This window comes from Haliotis rufescens, unplaced genomic scaffold, assembly GCF_023055435.1.
Source record: "Haliotis rufescens isolate VD_foot unplaced genomic scaffold, xgHalRufe1.0.p SCAF_47, whole genome shotgun sequence".
Lineage (NCBI taxonomy): Eukaryota > Metazoa > Mollusca > Gastropoda > Lepetellida > Haliotidae > Haliotis > Haliotis rufescens.
This window is the reverse complement of record NW_025964190.1, coordinates 3,009,515-3,027,839: the sequence shown is the minus strand read 5'-3', so window position 1 is coordinate 3,027,839 and position 18,325 is coordinate 3,009,515. Positions and strand designations below refer to the sequence as shown.

Here is an 18,325-nt window from a genome sequence, read left to right as displayed (position 1 = left end):
TTAATGACCGAACGAATTAAATTTTGCAATAATTATTTCTTTTTTTCGACTGAAGTAATAGACGCTAACTTGACTCGCCATTTAAAGTTTCCATGGATTAAAGAACAGACATTAACAGAAAGAATAAAACCATTTTTTTTTGTTTCGTGCTTTAATTTCAGGTGAGTGAGTATGGTTTTACGCCGCTTTTAGCAATATTCCAGCAATATCACGGCGGGGGACACCAGAAATGGGCTTCACACATTGTACCCATGTCGGGAATCGAACCCGGAATTTCGGCGTGACGAGCGAACGCTTAAACCACTAGGCCACCCGACCGCCCTTTTAATTTCAGGTTAACCATTCACCTTCTGTTTCGTGTGTATGTTTCGTGTGTCTTCTTTCTCGTGTATATTTTTCTCGAGTTTTATAGACGAAAACGTGTTTCTCGTGCTTTTTCACATGTATGTGTATTATTTACAGTGTCGAATAAATTGAAATCGATTTTCTTATAAATTGTTTACCATGGAATAATAACATATTTGTGAGTACTTAACATTTTAGTCATAGTCTCGTTAAAACTTGCCACTGAAATTCAAGTAGGTAGGGGCATGGGGTAGCCCAGCTGTTAAAGCGTTCGCTCGTCACGCTAAAGACCCGGTTTGATTTCTTACGTGGGTACAATGCGTGAAGCCCATTTCTGGTGTTCCCCGCCGTGATATTGCTAGAATATTGCGGCGTAAAACCATCTTCACTCACTCAAGTAGGCAATTTAAGGCTTTGCCAAGGACATGTATACGACGGGAGTATAGAGAGAACCGGACCCCGTTCAACAAGGCGACCTTAGCGTTAGAGAAACTGTACTGAATAGAATCATTGGCATTTCTTTTCAGAACATCGGCAGTATGTATGAGCAGCAAATAGTTGGTGAAGCAAATAAAATATGAACCGATGTCTTGTATGTTTTAGATTCGGAGTATCAACTTCTTCCTTCTGACTGCCGATTACGATTGCCGATGTTAAGAACAAACAGGGCCCGGAGTTCATTCATACCAGCTAGCACCACGTTTTATAACAAGTTTCGTGATAGATTATTGTTTATTTATTACCTCGTGCCACATTTAATGCTAATTACGTTTGTGATGTTCTTGTTTATTTGTATGTGTGTTCATAAAAAAACAGACCTTTTACTGATGTAACCCAAGTTTCCTTCGGGATAATAAAGTGTTATCTTATCTTATTTCTAAACTCTCATACTTTATTGATTGATAGTTTGTTGTTTAACGCCGCACTCAGCAATATTCCAACTATATGACGCGGTCTGTAAATAATCGAGTCTGGTCCAGACAATCCAGTGATTGACATCATGAGCATCGATCCACGCAATTGGGATACGATGACATGCATCAACCAAGTCAGCGAGCCTGACCACCTGATCCCGTTAGTCGCCTCGTACGACGAGCATAGTCGTCTTTTGTGGCAAGCATGGGTTGCTGAAGACCTATTCTACCCCGGATCTTCACGGTTCTCCCATAATTTAACATAGGCATACGACAGTCGTAGCCCTAAGATAGCTTTGTCTAAATAACCCCGAGACAATGGTAAGTATGAATTATTTGGAGTAATTGAACTGTACGAACAGGAGTATTATTGTCATCTTCTGTCCGCATCACAGGACTAGATGTGTGAAGCTTGTTATTGACACAACACAACCAATGACTCGCAGCAGAGGCGGCGGAGATGTTGCAGGGGTTAGGACGCAGCATAGCAACGGCGATGTTGTCGGGGGCGTAGCTAGGGGAAGGAAAAATGTAAGCAATCACATTGCAGCACTTATTTTTCTTAAACACCCTTAACGCTTATCAGGCACAAACACAAGCAGACCAAAGCAACATGTACACGAGTATCTAAAACAAATATCACGACATATCCTTACCACGTTCTGTACATCATACATTTTAAACATAAAACAGTTTGATTATTGTGATCAAATTGAGATATCCTCATGAAATGTAAATTGTAAATGCAAGAGAATAACCACTCTAGATTATCCCCATCGAACCCGAGGGAAAAATAGTTGTGAAAATCAAATGAATGGACCAGTTATGACACCAGGCCCCGGGATCATGAAACTAACCTAAGACCATATTTTGTCTTAACTCTCAAGATTTAGACTTAAGACCAAATTTTGTCTTAAATCCGAGATCACGAAGCTCAATCTATGAGAATATCTTAAGTCTAAGACAAAATTTGATCTTAAGTCATAAGACTGCCAGGTGTTGGCGAAAATGGTAAAGAAAGTGTATCACGCAAACAACAACATCGAACAACAACAACAACAACAACAACATCGAACCTGTAAATAAAAAAACGACTGAAAAAGGAACACACTAAAGTATTTTCTAAAATTATTTTTAAAATTTTATTTTTGTAACGATTTCAAAGTGTAAGCACTTGCTTTTTGTACTACGTGGTAGCTACGCCGCTGTTTGTAGGAGTACCGACTGACACCACACTGTAAGCAAGGCCGTCGGTAGACACAGAAGCTAACGGGTCACTGACGTCTCAACGGCCTTTGTTTAATGGAGGACAAGCACGAACGGGTGGCTCAGTGTTGCATGCGTTAGCTCGTCACGCTGAGCGTTGTTGCTGGAGTGAGCGAGTGAGTGAGTTGGGTTTAACGCCGCTTTTAACAGTATTCAAGTTATATCACGGCGTGTCAGCTTAATGTGGGAGGAAAGCCCGAAGTGATGCAGGTCTCCACTTCGGTGAAACCCACGAGCACGGGTATGGTGCTGACAAACCTAGAAACATAATCGGGCCGAACCGGGATTCGAACCCGCGATCATAGGTTTCTGACGTGCCCAAGGGAAGCAACTCTGCACAGCGAATCGCGGCGCCTTAGACGTCAGGGCCACCCGTGCGCCAATCCCCCCCCCCCGACGGAAACATAGATCGATGCTTTTCCTTGACCTCCATGAGTTCAGAATTTGGATCCACTGGAATACCTTAAATCATGTTGTAGGTGTTCAAAAGATGTATATTCTGAACAAATTTCTTGTCTTGTTGGAGAAAATTTGTCTCCAATGTTGTTTTTATTGTTTCTAAATGATTTGGAACCATTTTTATAGTCTCAAAACTGCCCTTACATTTTTATCCTGTCTAAGTCACTTAACGGGATATAGTTTTTAATTGGTTAAGACAAAAAGTTGTTCTTCCTAATGTCCTTAAATCTGTCATATAGATTATCTGACATATATGGAATCTGTCATATAGATTATCTGACATATATGGAATCTGTCATATAGATTATCTGACATATATGGAATCTGTCATATAGATTATCTGACATATATGGAATCTGTCATATAGATTATCTGACATATATGGAATCTGTCATATAGATTATCTGACATATATGGAATCTGTCATATAGATTATCTGACATATATGGAATCTGTCATATAGATTATCTGACATATATTGAATCTGTCATATAGATTATCTGACATATATGGAATCTGTCATATAGATTATCTGACATATATGGAATACTGTAAGGGACATTCTCGCGATCTCGCATTCTCGGTATCTCGACCTTTGGAAACGAGCTAAATATGCCCCAAACTTGCACTCTCGTGTTTTTGGTACATAGCACGTTTTGACAACGCGAGAATGCGACATTTGGACATGATGTAAAATCTTGCAGTCTCGCAAACTCGACTTGTCAAATTGGCCACAAAAATGCGACATTTCATTTTCTCGCGTTTTAGACACTGCCAGTGCGCATGCGTAATATCATAAGGTCAAGGTGCATGCGCACGTTAGTAGTCCATTGGTCATGCTTCTTTCATGCTCTTCATTCTCCAAGTAGCATTTAGCAAACTTAAGACTTGATCTAGATGTAAGACACGGTTTCTCTATATGATTCGTATTCCTCATTTACACTGTTCACGTCATTCAGTTAATAATATAGGGTGTCAGATTTTTGTTTGTTTAGATTGTCGTTTAACACCGCACTCAGCAATATTCCAGCTGTATGACGGCGGTCTGTAAATAATAGTCTGGACCAGACAATCCAGTGATTATTATCATGAGCATTGCTGTCGTCGTATGGTTTCTCAGTGCCAAGGGTATCAAGCGAAATATTAAACCTAGAATAGTGAATAACTTGAAATTGGACAAGAAGTTTAACATAAGCCACCGGTATAGCACTTATCCGCATTCGTTTAATAACGGCAGAGACCATATAACTTTGTCTGGCGGGGGATAAAAAACAAAACTACGTCTGCGTTGTTTGTAAACAAACATGGCTGACCATTTGACACCTGTCAAAGTAAATGACCTCGTTAAATTGGACGGAGATCTGACAGGAAGGGTTATTCGGACAATTCAACCTCTGAACACATTTAATGTATTTGTTGTCAAAACTGCATGTGGCCAGATGGAAGTTCCAAGATTCAGATTGCGAGTTTTGCAAGAGACTGTTTCTTGTGCGCAAAAGTCAACCCCACCAAGTCCGGGGTTGCCAGCGTCTGTGCTAGAGGACTTGCTGTTTGACGACCCCCATGAATCCAAACACCGGACTGAATGCAGACAGGTTTGCATTTGTGAACGATGATGACATCGAAAAACTGCCAATGAAAACGAAAACACTATGAAAAAGACTAAACTTGATATGAATTTAGTGCACAACTTTATACAGGAAAGTTTAAATGACACAAGAAAGGTGGAAGAAATTAGCCCCAGTGAACTTAACATTATTCTTTGTACATTTTTCATTTCGGCACGCAAATAAGATGGTTCGGAATACGAACCGTCTACTCTGAAGGGGATCAAGGCTAGCATTGAGCGTTACCCCAAGCGACACGATTACAAACATCTGCTGGCTGAATCTATGCACTTTGCTAAACTGAGGGAGGTTTTGAAATCAAAACAAAAATCATTAAAAAGCAAGGAAAAGGAAACTGACCCCAGCGAGTTGATCCTGTGTCCGATATGGAAGTGAATAAACTCCATGAATGCGGACAGCTTGACACTAAGTCTCCAGATGCTGTGTGGTGGAACAATACAGTCTACTTTGGACTAAGGTTGGTTTGTTGTTTAACGCCGCACTCAGCAATACTCCAGCTATTTTTTATATGACGGCGGCCTGTAAATAATCGAGTCTGGACCAGACAATCCAGTGATTGATATCATGAGCATCGATCCACGCAATTGGGATCGATGACATGCATCAACCAAGTCAGTGAGCCTGACCACCCGATCCTGTTAGTCGCCTTTTACGACAAGCATAGTCACCTTTTACGGCAAGCATGGGTTGCTGAAGACCTATTCTACCCCGGAATTTTCACGGGTCCTTTGGACTAAGGTCGGCCACGCCCCACAGACGCATGCAGTGGGGCGACTTCACACTCAAAACTGATTCCGATGATAAGGAATATTATCAGCATTTGGGAACGTCAGTCAAAAAAACAAGGCAAGGTAATCAATTCCGTGACTTGGCACCCAAAGCGTGGGCTTAACCTGGGGACGACTGTTGTCCGGTGGCAGTTTACAAGTTGTATCGGGATGTTCGCCCGCGAGACTTTAGCAATGATGAGAGTCCATTTTACCTTGCACCCAACACACAGTTCGGGGTAAAATCTGAAAACACCTGGTTTAAACGCCAACCTGTTGGTAGAAACAAGCTAGGCTCTCTCATGAAGACCATGGCATCCAGGGCTGGACTGTCCTCAGACAAAAGGTTGACGAACCACAGCGCTAGAAAACGAATGATCCAAACTTTATCCGACAATGGTGTCCCAGCGCATCAGATTATGCAAGTTTCTGGTCACAGGAACGTCCAGTACATTAACAGTTATTCGACAATTAATGAATCACATCAAAATATCCATGCTTGCCGTTAAAAGGCGACTAACGGGATCGGGTGGTCAGGCTCGCTGACTTAGTTGATACATTTCATCGATCCCAATGGCGTGGACCGGTATCAATCACTGAATTGTCTGGTCCAGACTGGATTATTTACAGACCGCCGTCATATAGCTGGAATATTGCTGAGTGCGGCGTTAAACAACAAACAAACACTAGTACCAGTTAGTGGAGAAGAAAAGAATGTTTACTATTGATATCTTAATCGATTACTTACTCTCACAAGTCCTCGCTGGGGTGGTCGGGTAGCCTAGTGGTTGAAGCGTTCGCTCGTCACGCCGAAAACCCGGGTTAGATTCCCGACATGGGTACAATGTGTGAAGCCCATTTCTGATGTCCCCCGCCGTGATATTGCTGGAATATTGCTAAAAGCGGCGTAAAACCATACTCACTCACTCACTCACAAGTCCTCGCTAAATACAATGTTTATTCCTTATGCAGGATATTTACCACCACCCCACACACTCGCGTGATACCCTCTATATACTATGCCTTGGATTGCTTTGTTTTTATTTATGTATCTGTCAGGATAAGGATTGAAGTTTTATTTGTTGACGTTTATTAGTGAATCATGGAATTTGTCTTACTGTCTTCTTGAATTGCTGTCTTCTTCAGCCGATGAACCTAAACAAATACAACTTCAATCCTTAAGTGAGAAGATTTGCACCCAAACTCATCTTTCGCATTTTCATTTTTTCAAGTCACCCTCCCAGGCCACTATAATAAATGACCTGTCCCAAAGTGTATTTTATTTGAGTGTACGAATTCCATAATGTTTTGTTTTTTCACATACTTACAATGTTTAACATTTTTGTTTTAGCAGCAGCAAGGAAGGCATCTCGCAAGACCCTAGTATTTCGGGAGATCAGAGCTGAAATGCTAGGGGTCTTGCGTAATGCACCCAACAAGCCGGGTGGCAGCAACCATGTTGAAGGAAAGCTCAAAAGTCCAGCTGTCGGTGTACTGGTCAGCCTTTTGTAATGCTTTGAATGCAAGTATTGAATTTTTATGCTCTGAACATGGATGATGGATTTTTGTCTTGAACACAACAAATTTTTGACAATTTACTTCAGTATTATGCATAATGTTAAAATTTATAACTATATTTAGAATAAATTGGAGTGTGTCATATATAATTTATGCTGCTCCATCCATCTCTCCAGTTACAGTGTGCATAAATTAAGAATTTATTCTCATAAATACATACGGCAACAATAAATACTCCAGAGACTGCTTATTTAATCATGAACACATACAAAAAAACCTGCAGAATCAAATGACATTATATAACTTTAGAGAATTACTCAACATCTTTTCCTTTCAGAAACATTGACAACGCCAACAGATGAACCAACAAGACGAAGACTCTGAATAATTCTAATGTTAAAATCAAATATGTATAAAACATCTTCACGGAATTATGTCTTGAATTTTGTGCTGTTGAATTTTTAAATGACTGTTGATGTCTTGCCAGTAGATAATGGGGTATCACATCAATGTACCGGTGGGAGGAAAGTACAAAGTGATGCAGGTGACATACAGAAACCAAGGACTGTTATAAATCACAATCAGGGCAATCTGGGATTTGAACCCTTGCTCATGGCATAATGCCATGCCTGTGCACCACATCTGCTGGTTTACAGGGAAGGACCACTGTTAACATGACTAAGGGTCACAGTTAGTTTGTGTTCTGCATTTAAACATTGGCAGCCAGTATTTAGCAATGGGCTGGTTTAATCAAATGTCTTTATATGGGTGTAAATTGTTCGTTGTTAACCTGTTATAATTGTGTTTATAAAATATTTATAACTAGATGGTAATAATGTTTTCAAACCATTTTAGGATCAACATTTCAAAACATTATAACATTGATCATATTCCTTTTAAGATGCTTTCAAAACAGCATAACAAAATGTTTCTTAAACATTTCTTGAACCATACAACTTCACGTGAATAAAACATTTTAAGAAACATTTCCAAAATGTTTTGCAAAAACATTTTATGAACGTTGAAATCAAATGTTTAAAAAAATGTTGCTAAAACATTTCTGGAACCATACATAATCACGTGAATAAAACATTATTTAAAAACATTTCTGGAATATTTTACAACAAGTTTAGAAACACTATAATCAAATGTTTCCGGAAAATGTTTCGTAAACGTTTTTGGAACCATACAAATTCACGTTATTAAAACATTTTTTAAAACATTTCCAGAACATTCCGTGAAATGTTTTAGGGATGTTTTTATAACATTTTCGTGTACGCTGGGTTGTTGTCCCAAACGGAACTGTTGAATTTCAGCATGAACCCTGTTAATCATACAGTTGCCATTAGCTATAATTTTAATATTCCACTTTCTAAAGTTGTTGGTTGGTTGGTCGGTCTGTTGTTTAACGCCGCACTCAGCAATATACCAGCTATATGACGGTGGTCTGTAAATAATCGAGTCTGGACCAGACAATCCATTGATTAATATCATGAGCATCGATCCACGCAATTGGGATCGATGACATGCATCAACCAAGTCACCCGATCCCGTCAGTAGCCTCTTACGAGAAGCATAGTCGCTAAAAACCAACTTAGTGTATTTCATAACTATAAAAGTAAAATAAAAACTGGTTAAGAATCTGTACTTATATCAAATATGTTGCCTGAACAGATGAGGCAAAAAGCATACCCTTTGACTTAATCTGGCCAGTCTTTTCTTTGCGTTGGCCCTGTTCCCTTTAATGGTGGGGACTGGATTGTTCTGTACCAGAAGAAGAACAGATATATTCATCAAAAATACTTGGGCTTCTGCCCCTCTTCCAGCAAATCCGGGGTAGAATAGGTCTTCAGCAACCCATGCATGCCGTAAAAGGTGACTATGCTTGCCGTAAGAGGAGACTAACGGGATCGGGTGGTCAGACTCTCTGACTTGGTTGATACATGTCATCGATCCCAATGGCGTGGACCGATATCAATCACTGGATTGTCTGGATTGTCTGGATTGTCTGTAGCTGGAATATTGCTGAGTGCGACGCTAAACAACAAACAAACCAAACCAAGATACAATAAAAATATATATTGACAATGGAGGTAGGACACGACTTCATATTTACTATAAACAGGATTTAATATATTTAGAAATGTATAACAGTTGTGTTTTATAACTTAATTATAGCAGGCTAAATAGTTTTAATTCAAATGGCCTTTCCCATCAATATGTATGTATATATTTTACTGTTATCTTTAAATTTGGGACATATTAATAGAAAATGATATGTACGTTAACACTTCCAGCTTGACAATAATCACAGTATCTTTGATAATCTCGTTATAGCGTCCAACTTCTTTTCAAATTTGTGACTCGATATTCTAATCATTGTTAAATATTTACTTAGACCCCGTGGTAAAATATTGAGATATAATTCATAACCAAAAGATACTTTTAGATTTCTGTACAACATCAACTTTCTACTATTATTGAGATCTGAGTTCCATTTTTGTATATAATTATCAATAAGCCTTCGTTTAAACAAAGAGACAAACATATGATTTACAAACAAGGAATTTAACCACACATATGTAAAACCATTTGTCCACAACATATATTTTACATACCAATGCCCAATTTTTCACACCTTTATCACACTGCTACAAACAAATATTATATGCAACCTGTAATATACAATTTCAAGTATTATTTAATTTAAACCAGTACTTGAGGTGTCTGTCAAGAAGTAACAATGATAGATATTCCCCTGTACATTTCTAATAGGTATCTGGCTCCTCCGTACTCGTCGCTATATGGCTGAGACTATTACACACTCACTATTACACCCCTTGAATATTGGACAGAAGGATTCTTTTAATTGTTTTGTTTAAATAGGTGCAATATACATGTAATGTTTTGTTGATTTCATAAACTCACATACAATTCCGTTTAATAGTGAATGACAGATGTAAAACAAATAACAAGAAACCAATATCACAGTTATGCGTGTCTGACATTTGCGTTTAAAACGCCACAAGGAGTATCCAGAACTTCCCCTACTTTATCATTCCTATGTGTCTTGTAAACGTCGAAAGCCCTAACAGCTCTTAAGGTGTAAAATTGGTGCAAATTGACCATATAGAAGCGTGCTGCTTCATGTGTTTAAGCACATTCTGTAAGGTAGATCAATCATTTTTTCAACTTAATTTAAGCCCATGGGCTTAAAACGGTTTTTTCCGCTTTTAAGCCCATGGGCTCAATAACGAGAGGGCGCAGTCCTGGGAGTACAAAACACCCGAGATCGAGAGTGAGTTTGGTCTCTTTGAACAGCATGTCAAGACTTGTTGTGGCAGGATCGCTTGATGTGATTCTCTGGTGAAACTCACGAGCAGGTTTCTTGCACGCCTAAGGGATGTAATCATGCACAGAGACGTGCGGCACCTCAGACACTTGCTGCCCCCGTCACCCCTACAGTGTGGGCTCGTGAAGATTCCGGGGTAGAATAGGTCTTCAGCAACCCATGCTTGCCGTAAAAGGCGACTATGCTTGTCGTAAAAGGCGACTAACGGGATCGGGTGGTCAGGCTCGCTGACTTGATTGATGCATGTCATCGGTCCCAATTGCGTGGATCGATGCTCATGATGTCAATCACTGGATTGTCTGGTCCAGACTCGATTATTTACAGACCGCCGTCATATAGCTGGAATATTGCTGAGTGCGGCGTTAAACAACAAACCAACCAACCAACCAACCAACCTACAGTGTGTGTTATGTCCTAGATCACACCCAGGACAAGTACAAACAGAATCTAACTGTCAAACCGTCGTTACTATGGTAACCAACTTCCAGGGCGGTTGGTAATAAGTGAGTGAGTGAGTTGGGTTTAACGCCGCTTTTAACAGTATTCCAGTTATATCATGGCGTGTCAGCTTAATGTGGGAGGAAAGCCCGAAGTGATGCAAGTCTCAGCGTTTACCACTTCGGTGAAACCCACGAGCACGGGTATGGTGCTGACAAACCTAGAAACATAATCGGGGCGAACCGGGATTCGAACCCACAATCATAGGTTTCTGTCGTGCCCAAGGGACGCAACTCTGTACAGCGAATCGCGGCGCCTTAGACGACTGGGCCACCCGTGTCCCCTGTTAATAAGTATAGTGTTAATAAAACCTTCGAGTCGCTTTTAGGAATTATAAATTCGGGCTAAGACCTTCTACGTCCATTGGGGATCGATGACATGCATCAACCACGTCAGCGACCCTGATCACCCGATCCAGTTAGTTGCTCTTGCGACAAGCATAGTCTCCTTTTACATCAAGCATGGGTTGCTGAAGACCTATTCTACCCCGGATCTTCACGGGTCTATTGACATCCCAGAGGTTACCAGACATTTCACCATAACTTGTTCGCTCTTACAACAAGCATGGGTTGCTGAAGACCTATTCTACCCTGGATCTTCACGGGCCTATTGACATCACTGAGGTTACCAGACATTTCACTATAACTTGTTCGCTCTTACAACAAGCATAGGTTGCAGATGACCTTTTCTAACCCGGATTTCATGGGTCCTTATACATACCAACATACCAACACACACGCACACGAAACCTCACCCGGTCGTTCTGTTGTTCTTCCCCTCTCACCGTCTCACCAGAAAAACATCCATCCCATCCACCTTTCAAGCGGTGGCCTGACCTACTCTCGCCCCACTGCCCTAAAGAGGGCGTGGTTTCGGGAGAACACGTGGCCCGTCAGCCCTTTACTCCAGCTATTGGTGTCACCCCTGACCCCTGGGGACTGGACAAAAACAAGCCCCGTGTAAAGACATTTATGGGGTGGCTGTACAAGTATTCATAAGGCCCGTTGTAGAACAGCTCCGCCAGTTTGTAGGAGTGTCGTCCAACAGTCGGTTGACTTGAGTATAAGATGAAGTCATTCACCTTTTTCGCCGCGCTTCTTACCGTCTGCTTTCTGATCATCCATGAATGCGACGCGGGGCAACGGAAGACATCAAAAGCCAGAGCCATGTGGAGAAAGACTTTTTTCATACTAGGGGTGAAGAAAGCCGCATCTGCTTTATGTCGTAATATATTGTCTGTGGAGACATCTTGCAGGTCTTGTAACTGTCAGGCGCCGGTTAATTATAGTTGTCGAAAATTGTGCGCCATCAGAGAAGAAATCAGAAAGTGTGCCACAGAGTTGTTGTGTCCACCAACAACGACGGAATCGACCGCGGCGTCCACAGCGACCACGGCTGCTACGGCAACGTCGACAACAACGGCATCAACTTCAGCAACAACGGAATCATCGTCGACAACAACGGCATCAACTTCAGCAACAACGGAATCATCGTCGACAACAACGGCATCAACTTCAGCAACAACGGAATCATCGTCGACAACAACGGCATCAACTTCAGTAACAACGGAGTCAACGTCGACAACAACGGCATCAACTTCAGCAACAACGGAATCAACGTCGACAACAATGATATCAGCGGAAACGACAACAGAAATGAGTAAGTTAAATAGCGATGCATGACAGGTAATAATAGCCTGTTTGTTTCTCTAACGACAAATGCCTAAACGTTGACCCATTTCCGTGTAGACCCGTGAAGATCCGGGGTAGAATAGGTCTTCAGCAACCTATGTTTGTCATAAGAGGCGACTAACGTGATCGGGTTGTCAGGCTCGTTGACTTGGTTGATGCATGTCATTGATCCCAATTGCGTGGATCGATGCTCATAATGTAAATCAGTGGATTGTCTGGTCCAGAGTTGATTACTTACAGACCGCCGTCATATAGCTGGAATATTGCTGAGTGCGGCGTTAAACAACAAAGAAACAAACAAAGCATCCATATCATTCTTCGCGCGATGTATATCCTAGTAAGATAAACTTAAGCCTATTTAATTTTCCCAGTCGTTAAAATGCAAATATCCCCGGATACTTGTCCATTTCAAATGATGTACATGCGTTTGCGTTGCTGTCAAATATACACTACATGTATTGTCGTTTGACTCATCACTAATGGATATCGCTGAAACGTGTGGTTGATGCATGTCATCGATCCCAATTGTGTTGATCGATGCTCATGATGTCTAGCACTGGATTGTCTGGTCCAGACTCGATTATTTACATACCGCCGTCATATAGCTGGAATATTGCTTAGTGCGGCGTGAACAGCAAACCAACCAACCAACTTAAACGTGTCATTAAGCTTTTTTTTATCATGTCGGTTTTTGTTCTAGTTTTAACAAGCAATGCATGATTAAGACGTGACTGAGAGCAAATACCATTTATATACAAGGAGCCCACAGAATGTCCATCTCATCAGGCGATGACATAGAAGAATTTCTATGTGTTGCATGTGTTTCAGCATGTGGAGGATTCTGTGTTGGGGGATTCTGTCCATTCCCAGCAGTGGGCACCTGCTCCGGGGACCTTACCTGCTGCAGCGTGGTCTGGTGAGCTAACAAGATGACTTTTTAGCTTTCAAAGTACAATATTCATGCGCGAAAATGTGTGTGTGTGCGTGTGCGCTTGTACTAGTCCGGACTGATGCCGATTTATAGTGCTAGCACACTGAGATACCATGCCGCAGTTTAACATAAATACCCCACTCAGACACAGTATACTGACTCCGAGTCGACCAGTCCTTGTTTTAGCCCCTTAATGCCGAGCGCCAGACAGGGTAACAACAAGTACCATCTTTTAACGTATCTCTTGGTATGACGCGGCCGGGGATCGAACCCCAGACCTACCGCTCTCCGGACGCTCTACCATTAGACCACGGCGGCGGTCCTGTGCGAACATAGAACCAGTTTTTCTATGTTTCATGGGAACGTTACGCCTGTACTGGAAGTCCTCAAACAATATTGCATTACCTGCTTCATGTTTTCCTTTTTTCTGCATCAAATCTTCCATAGATTATTTGTCATTCAAGAGAATTTCACATCACGACAGGGGCGGTCGGGTAGCCCAGTGGTTAAAGCGTTCGCTCGTCACGCCGAAGACCCGGTTTCGATTCCCGCCTTGGGTCAAGATCCGTGTTAGAATAGGTCTTCAGCAACCCATGCTTGCCGTAAAAGGCGACTAACGGGATCGGGTGGTCAGGCTCGCTCACTTGGTTGATGCATGTCACCGATCCCAATTGCGAGGATCGATGTTCATGATGTAAATCACTGGATTGTCTGGTCCAGACTCGATTATTTACAGACCGCCGTCATATAGCTGCAATATTGCTGAGTGCGGCGTTAAACAACAAACCAACTAACAACCAGTCAATGTGTGAAACCCATTTCAGGTGTACCCCGCCGTGATATTGCTGGAATATTGCTAAAAGCGACGTAAAACCATACTCACTCACTCACTCACATCACGACCTCAACTCTACGACTGGTTCCCTACTTTTACAGAATCTTACGACAGACAGTCTACCACTTAGACCGATTTGTTGAACGATCATGTTGGTGTTTTAGTTCATTGTTAAACATATGCATTCTTCAGAGTAGACGGGACGAGATTGAAAGGCACGCCGAGAGGCAGAGGACATTGCATGACGAGGTGGATGGATGGAGGATTGGACGAGGAAGATGGATCAAGGGTAGAACAGGCCGCTGTGAAGATGAAGGACAGATGACAATGTGATGCCATGACATTTAACGGTTGGACAAGTTTCGTCATTAAGGACAGCAATGACATTGCGCCTTTCAAAACGTTGACTAGAACTTGTGACCACAGAATCTGTTCAGCTGACACGCCATCTTTCCGGGGAAAGAGAGTTAACTGACTTTACAAGTCCAGTTTCCACCCTTGCCGAACTAGGCTGGAATTACTTGGCTCGATCGTAGCGCCACCAGTGGCTACTACAAGTTATGTCCCTTCTAAGCCTCTCCTATGGACCAATCAGATTCCACCTCTCGTATTACTTGCGTTTGCTATACACAAAATGGTGGCACCGAGACGATCTGATCGATAATCAATATCTATATTGTGATAAAACGGGTCTTACGTCGCGAAATGCATCAAATCACGTGAGTACCTTGATTAAAACTATGAAAAGATTTGGAAAATATCTGCTCACAACAAGTTGGCGGTGCACATGCTTTGCAAATCCTGCAATCGACCGAAATCTGCTCGACAGTTTACGAACCGGATTTCGATTTCGGTGCGCGATTTTGATTGGACTATGCATACACTCGTTAGTCCAGCCAAAATGTAACTCCATAATACCAGCCTAGTTCGGCAAGGGTGGAAACTGGACTTTTATAGTCAGTTAACTCTCTTGCCTTGGGAAGATGCTGACACGCATGGTTGACTTGAAGGCGACTCGTGGAGTAAAGACGCCGTATATTCTGCGGGTTCTAGTCCTGGATAAACGTTTATTACGTGTTTATTGCACGGCGCCAGGTGTTTTATTTGGTTTCGGTTTGAGAAAACTACATGGGTATGAGTACTAGTTGAAAAGATGTAAAGAATCTTTATCTTTGTTTCACATGTGTATAATGATATGCGTACATACGAAATACATTAAGTAATTATGACACTTTTATTAAAATATTCCTAACTGTAAATTATTACACTAAACATGTTTGTGTTATTCGGGCACAACCACAAGAGGGAGTCACGCTCTGTCCAAGACTTGTTTACCTGCCCTTAGCGCTTGCGCTCCTCTCCTGCAGCTACTAGGGGGCGAAGGGCAGGATCCCAGTCTGGCTCTATCCGACCTATTTCCCCATACAGCATTTCGCTGCGGTAGACGTTGACCCATTTCCGTGAAGCGGTTCTGCCAGTCGAGAGGGCCAGGGACAGGCTTACAACATATCGCTGACGTGGTTGGTGCATGTCCTCGTATCCCAATTGCGTGGATCGATTCTCATGATGTCAATAGCTGGATTGTCTGGTCAAGACTCTATTATTTGCAGACCGCCGTTATATAGCTGGAATATTACTTAGTGCGGCGTTAAACAACAAACAAACAAAATAATAATTTGTTTTTTGTTTCAAATAAGAACGAAATTGATATTTTCGTGTACACTTCCCCTTTAATAGAGTTGGAAGTTGTGGGCGATTGTTGATTGTTAGCTCACCGGGTCCGAGGGACCAAGGTGAACTTATGCCATACCATGGCGTCAGTCGTTCGTCCGTCGTCCGTACGTCAACAATGTGTTCAAACGACTTCTTCTTCTAAGCCACTCATTGGAAATAAACGAAATTTGACTAGAGGCATCCCTAGGTGGTGGGGATTCAAAATTGTACAAATGGAGGGGCTGACACCCCAAGGGGCTGAGGGGCGGGGCCAAATAGGGTAATTTGACTATTTTGCTTTTAACGACTTCTTCACTGGAACTAAGAGATAGGTATCGACCATATTTGGTTGGAAGCATTCTCCGGTGGTAAGTATTCAAAATTGCACAAATGGAGGGGCTGACCCCCCAAGGGTCTGAGGGGCGGGGCCAAATAGGAGTAATTTGGCGATATTGGTTTCAACGACTTTTTCTCTGTAACTAAGAGATGGATATCAACCATAGTTGATTGGAAGTATTCTCAGGTGAGGAAAATTCCCAATTGTACAAATGGAGGGGCTGACCCCCAACCCGCTCTCCATCCCAGCGGCTGGGGGGCGGGGTCAAAAAGAGCTTATAACTTGGACACAGTTAAGATCCCCACCCTATAACCATATGTACAATTGAGAGTATAATAAGAGGAATGCACATATGCTACCAGGACCATCTTCCCGAGGCAAGAGAGTTAACTGACTTTAAAAGTCATGTTTCCACCCTTGCCGAACTAGGCTGGAATTCCTGGGCTCGATCGTAGCGCCACCAGTGGCTATTACGAGTTATGTCCTTTCTATGCCTCTCCTGTTGACCAATAAGATTCAACCTCTCGTATCACTTGCATTTGTTTCAAACAAAACGGTGGCGCCCAGTCAAGACGATCTGATCGATAATCAAGATCTATATTGTGATAAAACGAGTCTTACATCGCGAAGTGCATCAAATCACGTGAGCACCTTGATTAAAACCATGAAAAGATTTAGAAAATATCTGTTGACAACGAGTTAGCGGTGCACATGCTTTACAAATCCTGCAATCGACCGAAATCTGCATGGCACTCTACGAACCGGATTTCGATTTCGGTGCGCGATTTTGATTGGACTATGCATAGACTCGTTAGCCCAGCCAAAATCTAACTCCATAATGCCAGCCTAGTTCGGCAAGGGTGGAAACTGGACTTTTATAGTCAGTTAACTCACTTGCCTCGGGAAGATGACCAGGACTGGCCCTTCTGTTCATCAGTCAGGCACTCCCGATGGAGTTAGACTCTTGACCATAACTTCCAAACCGATATCATCCCCGACCTATAATAAACAGATACATTGTATACATGTTTTTTTTATGAAGAGAATAATAAATTTATGCCAACAGGATTCGCCCTGGGGTCCAGCCTTGCCTCTTGAAACTTAAACCCTGGATCATAACATGGAAACGGTTGAGATCTTTATGCTACATTTGTATCTAGAGAAATACACGTTCATGCTGTCAGATTTGCCATCCACCCCTTTTAAATGCTATCAGAGTCAAAATTACGAATATTTGCAGTATTGTATACATGTACAATGCAAATGTATATTTTGTCATGATTGCGTAAATATCCAGGTAAGCGATACAGACCCTATGGACCTCTTGTTATAAACAGGGGACAAGGGTGGCCCAGTCGTCTAAGGCGCCGCGATTAGCTGTGCAGAGTTGCGTCCCTTCGACACGCCAGAAACATATGAATGTGGGTTCGAATCCCGGTTTGCCCCGATTATGTTTCTAGGTTTGTCAACACCATACCCGTGCTCGTGGGTTTCACCGAAGTGGTAAACGTCTGAGACCTGCGTCACTTCGGGCTTTCCTCCCACATTAAGCTGACACGCCGCGATATAACTGGAATAGTGTTAAAATCGGCGTTAAACCCAACTCACTCACTCACTCACTTGTTATAAACACGCGTCACGTCCCAGGGGTACACACTGGCTTGGATGAACAGGAATGAGTTAAAGTTCATTTAAAGCAATCCCTCCAAACTTGAGAGTGTTGTCCAGACAGATATATACTAAGTCCATATAAGTAACAGCAGACCCGTGAAGATTCCGGGGTAGAATAGGTCTGCAGCAACCCATGCTTGCCGTAAAAGGTGACTATGCTTGTCGTAAAAGGCGACTAACGGGATCGGGTGGTCAGGTTCGCTGACTTGGTTGATACATGTCATCGATCCCGATTGCGTGGATCGATGCTCATGATATCAATCACTGGATTGTCTGGTCCAGACTCAATTATTTACAGACCGCCGTCATATAGCTGGAATATTGCTGAGTGCGGCGTTAAACAACAAACCAACCAACCAACAAAGTAACAGCATAAAGGAATTAAACATTAGCAACGTTA

At 42.1% G+C, this 18,325-nt stretch overlaps 1 protein-coding gene across 1 annotated transcript; it reads left to right on the top strand.

Annotated features, from left to right (window-relative positions):
• The first annotated feature begins 11,787 nt into the window (after positions 1-11,787).
• LOC124120568 (cell wall protein DAN4-like) lies at positions 11,788-14,700 on the top strand. The gene is made up of 3 exons (XM_046483427.2): positions 11,788-12,406; positions 13,267-13,354; positions 14,397-14,700. Coding segments are annotated over exons 1-3 (681 nt in total). The 5' UTR covers positions 11,788-11,814; the 3' UTR covers positions 14,398-14,700.
• The last annotated feature ends 3,625 nt before the right edge of the window (positions 14,701-18,325 follow it).

Bases quoted from the DNA above. Each gene is read 5' to 3' on its own strand.
- LOC124120568 (XM_046483427.2), top strand. From the start codon at position 11,815: ATGAAGTCATTCACCTTTTTCGCCGCGCTTCTTACCGTCTGCTTTCTG. The intron at 12,407-13,266 runs GTAAGTTAAATA...CATGTGTTTCAG, and splicing joins GGAAACGACAACAGAAATGA to CATGTGGAGGATTCTGTGTT.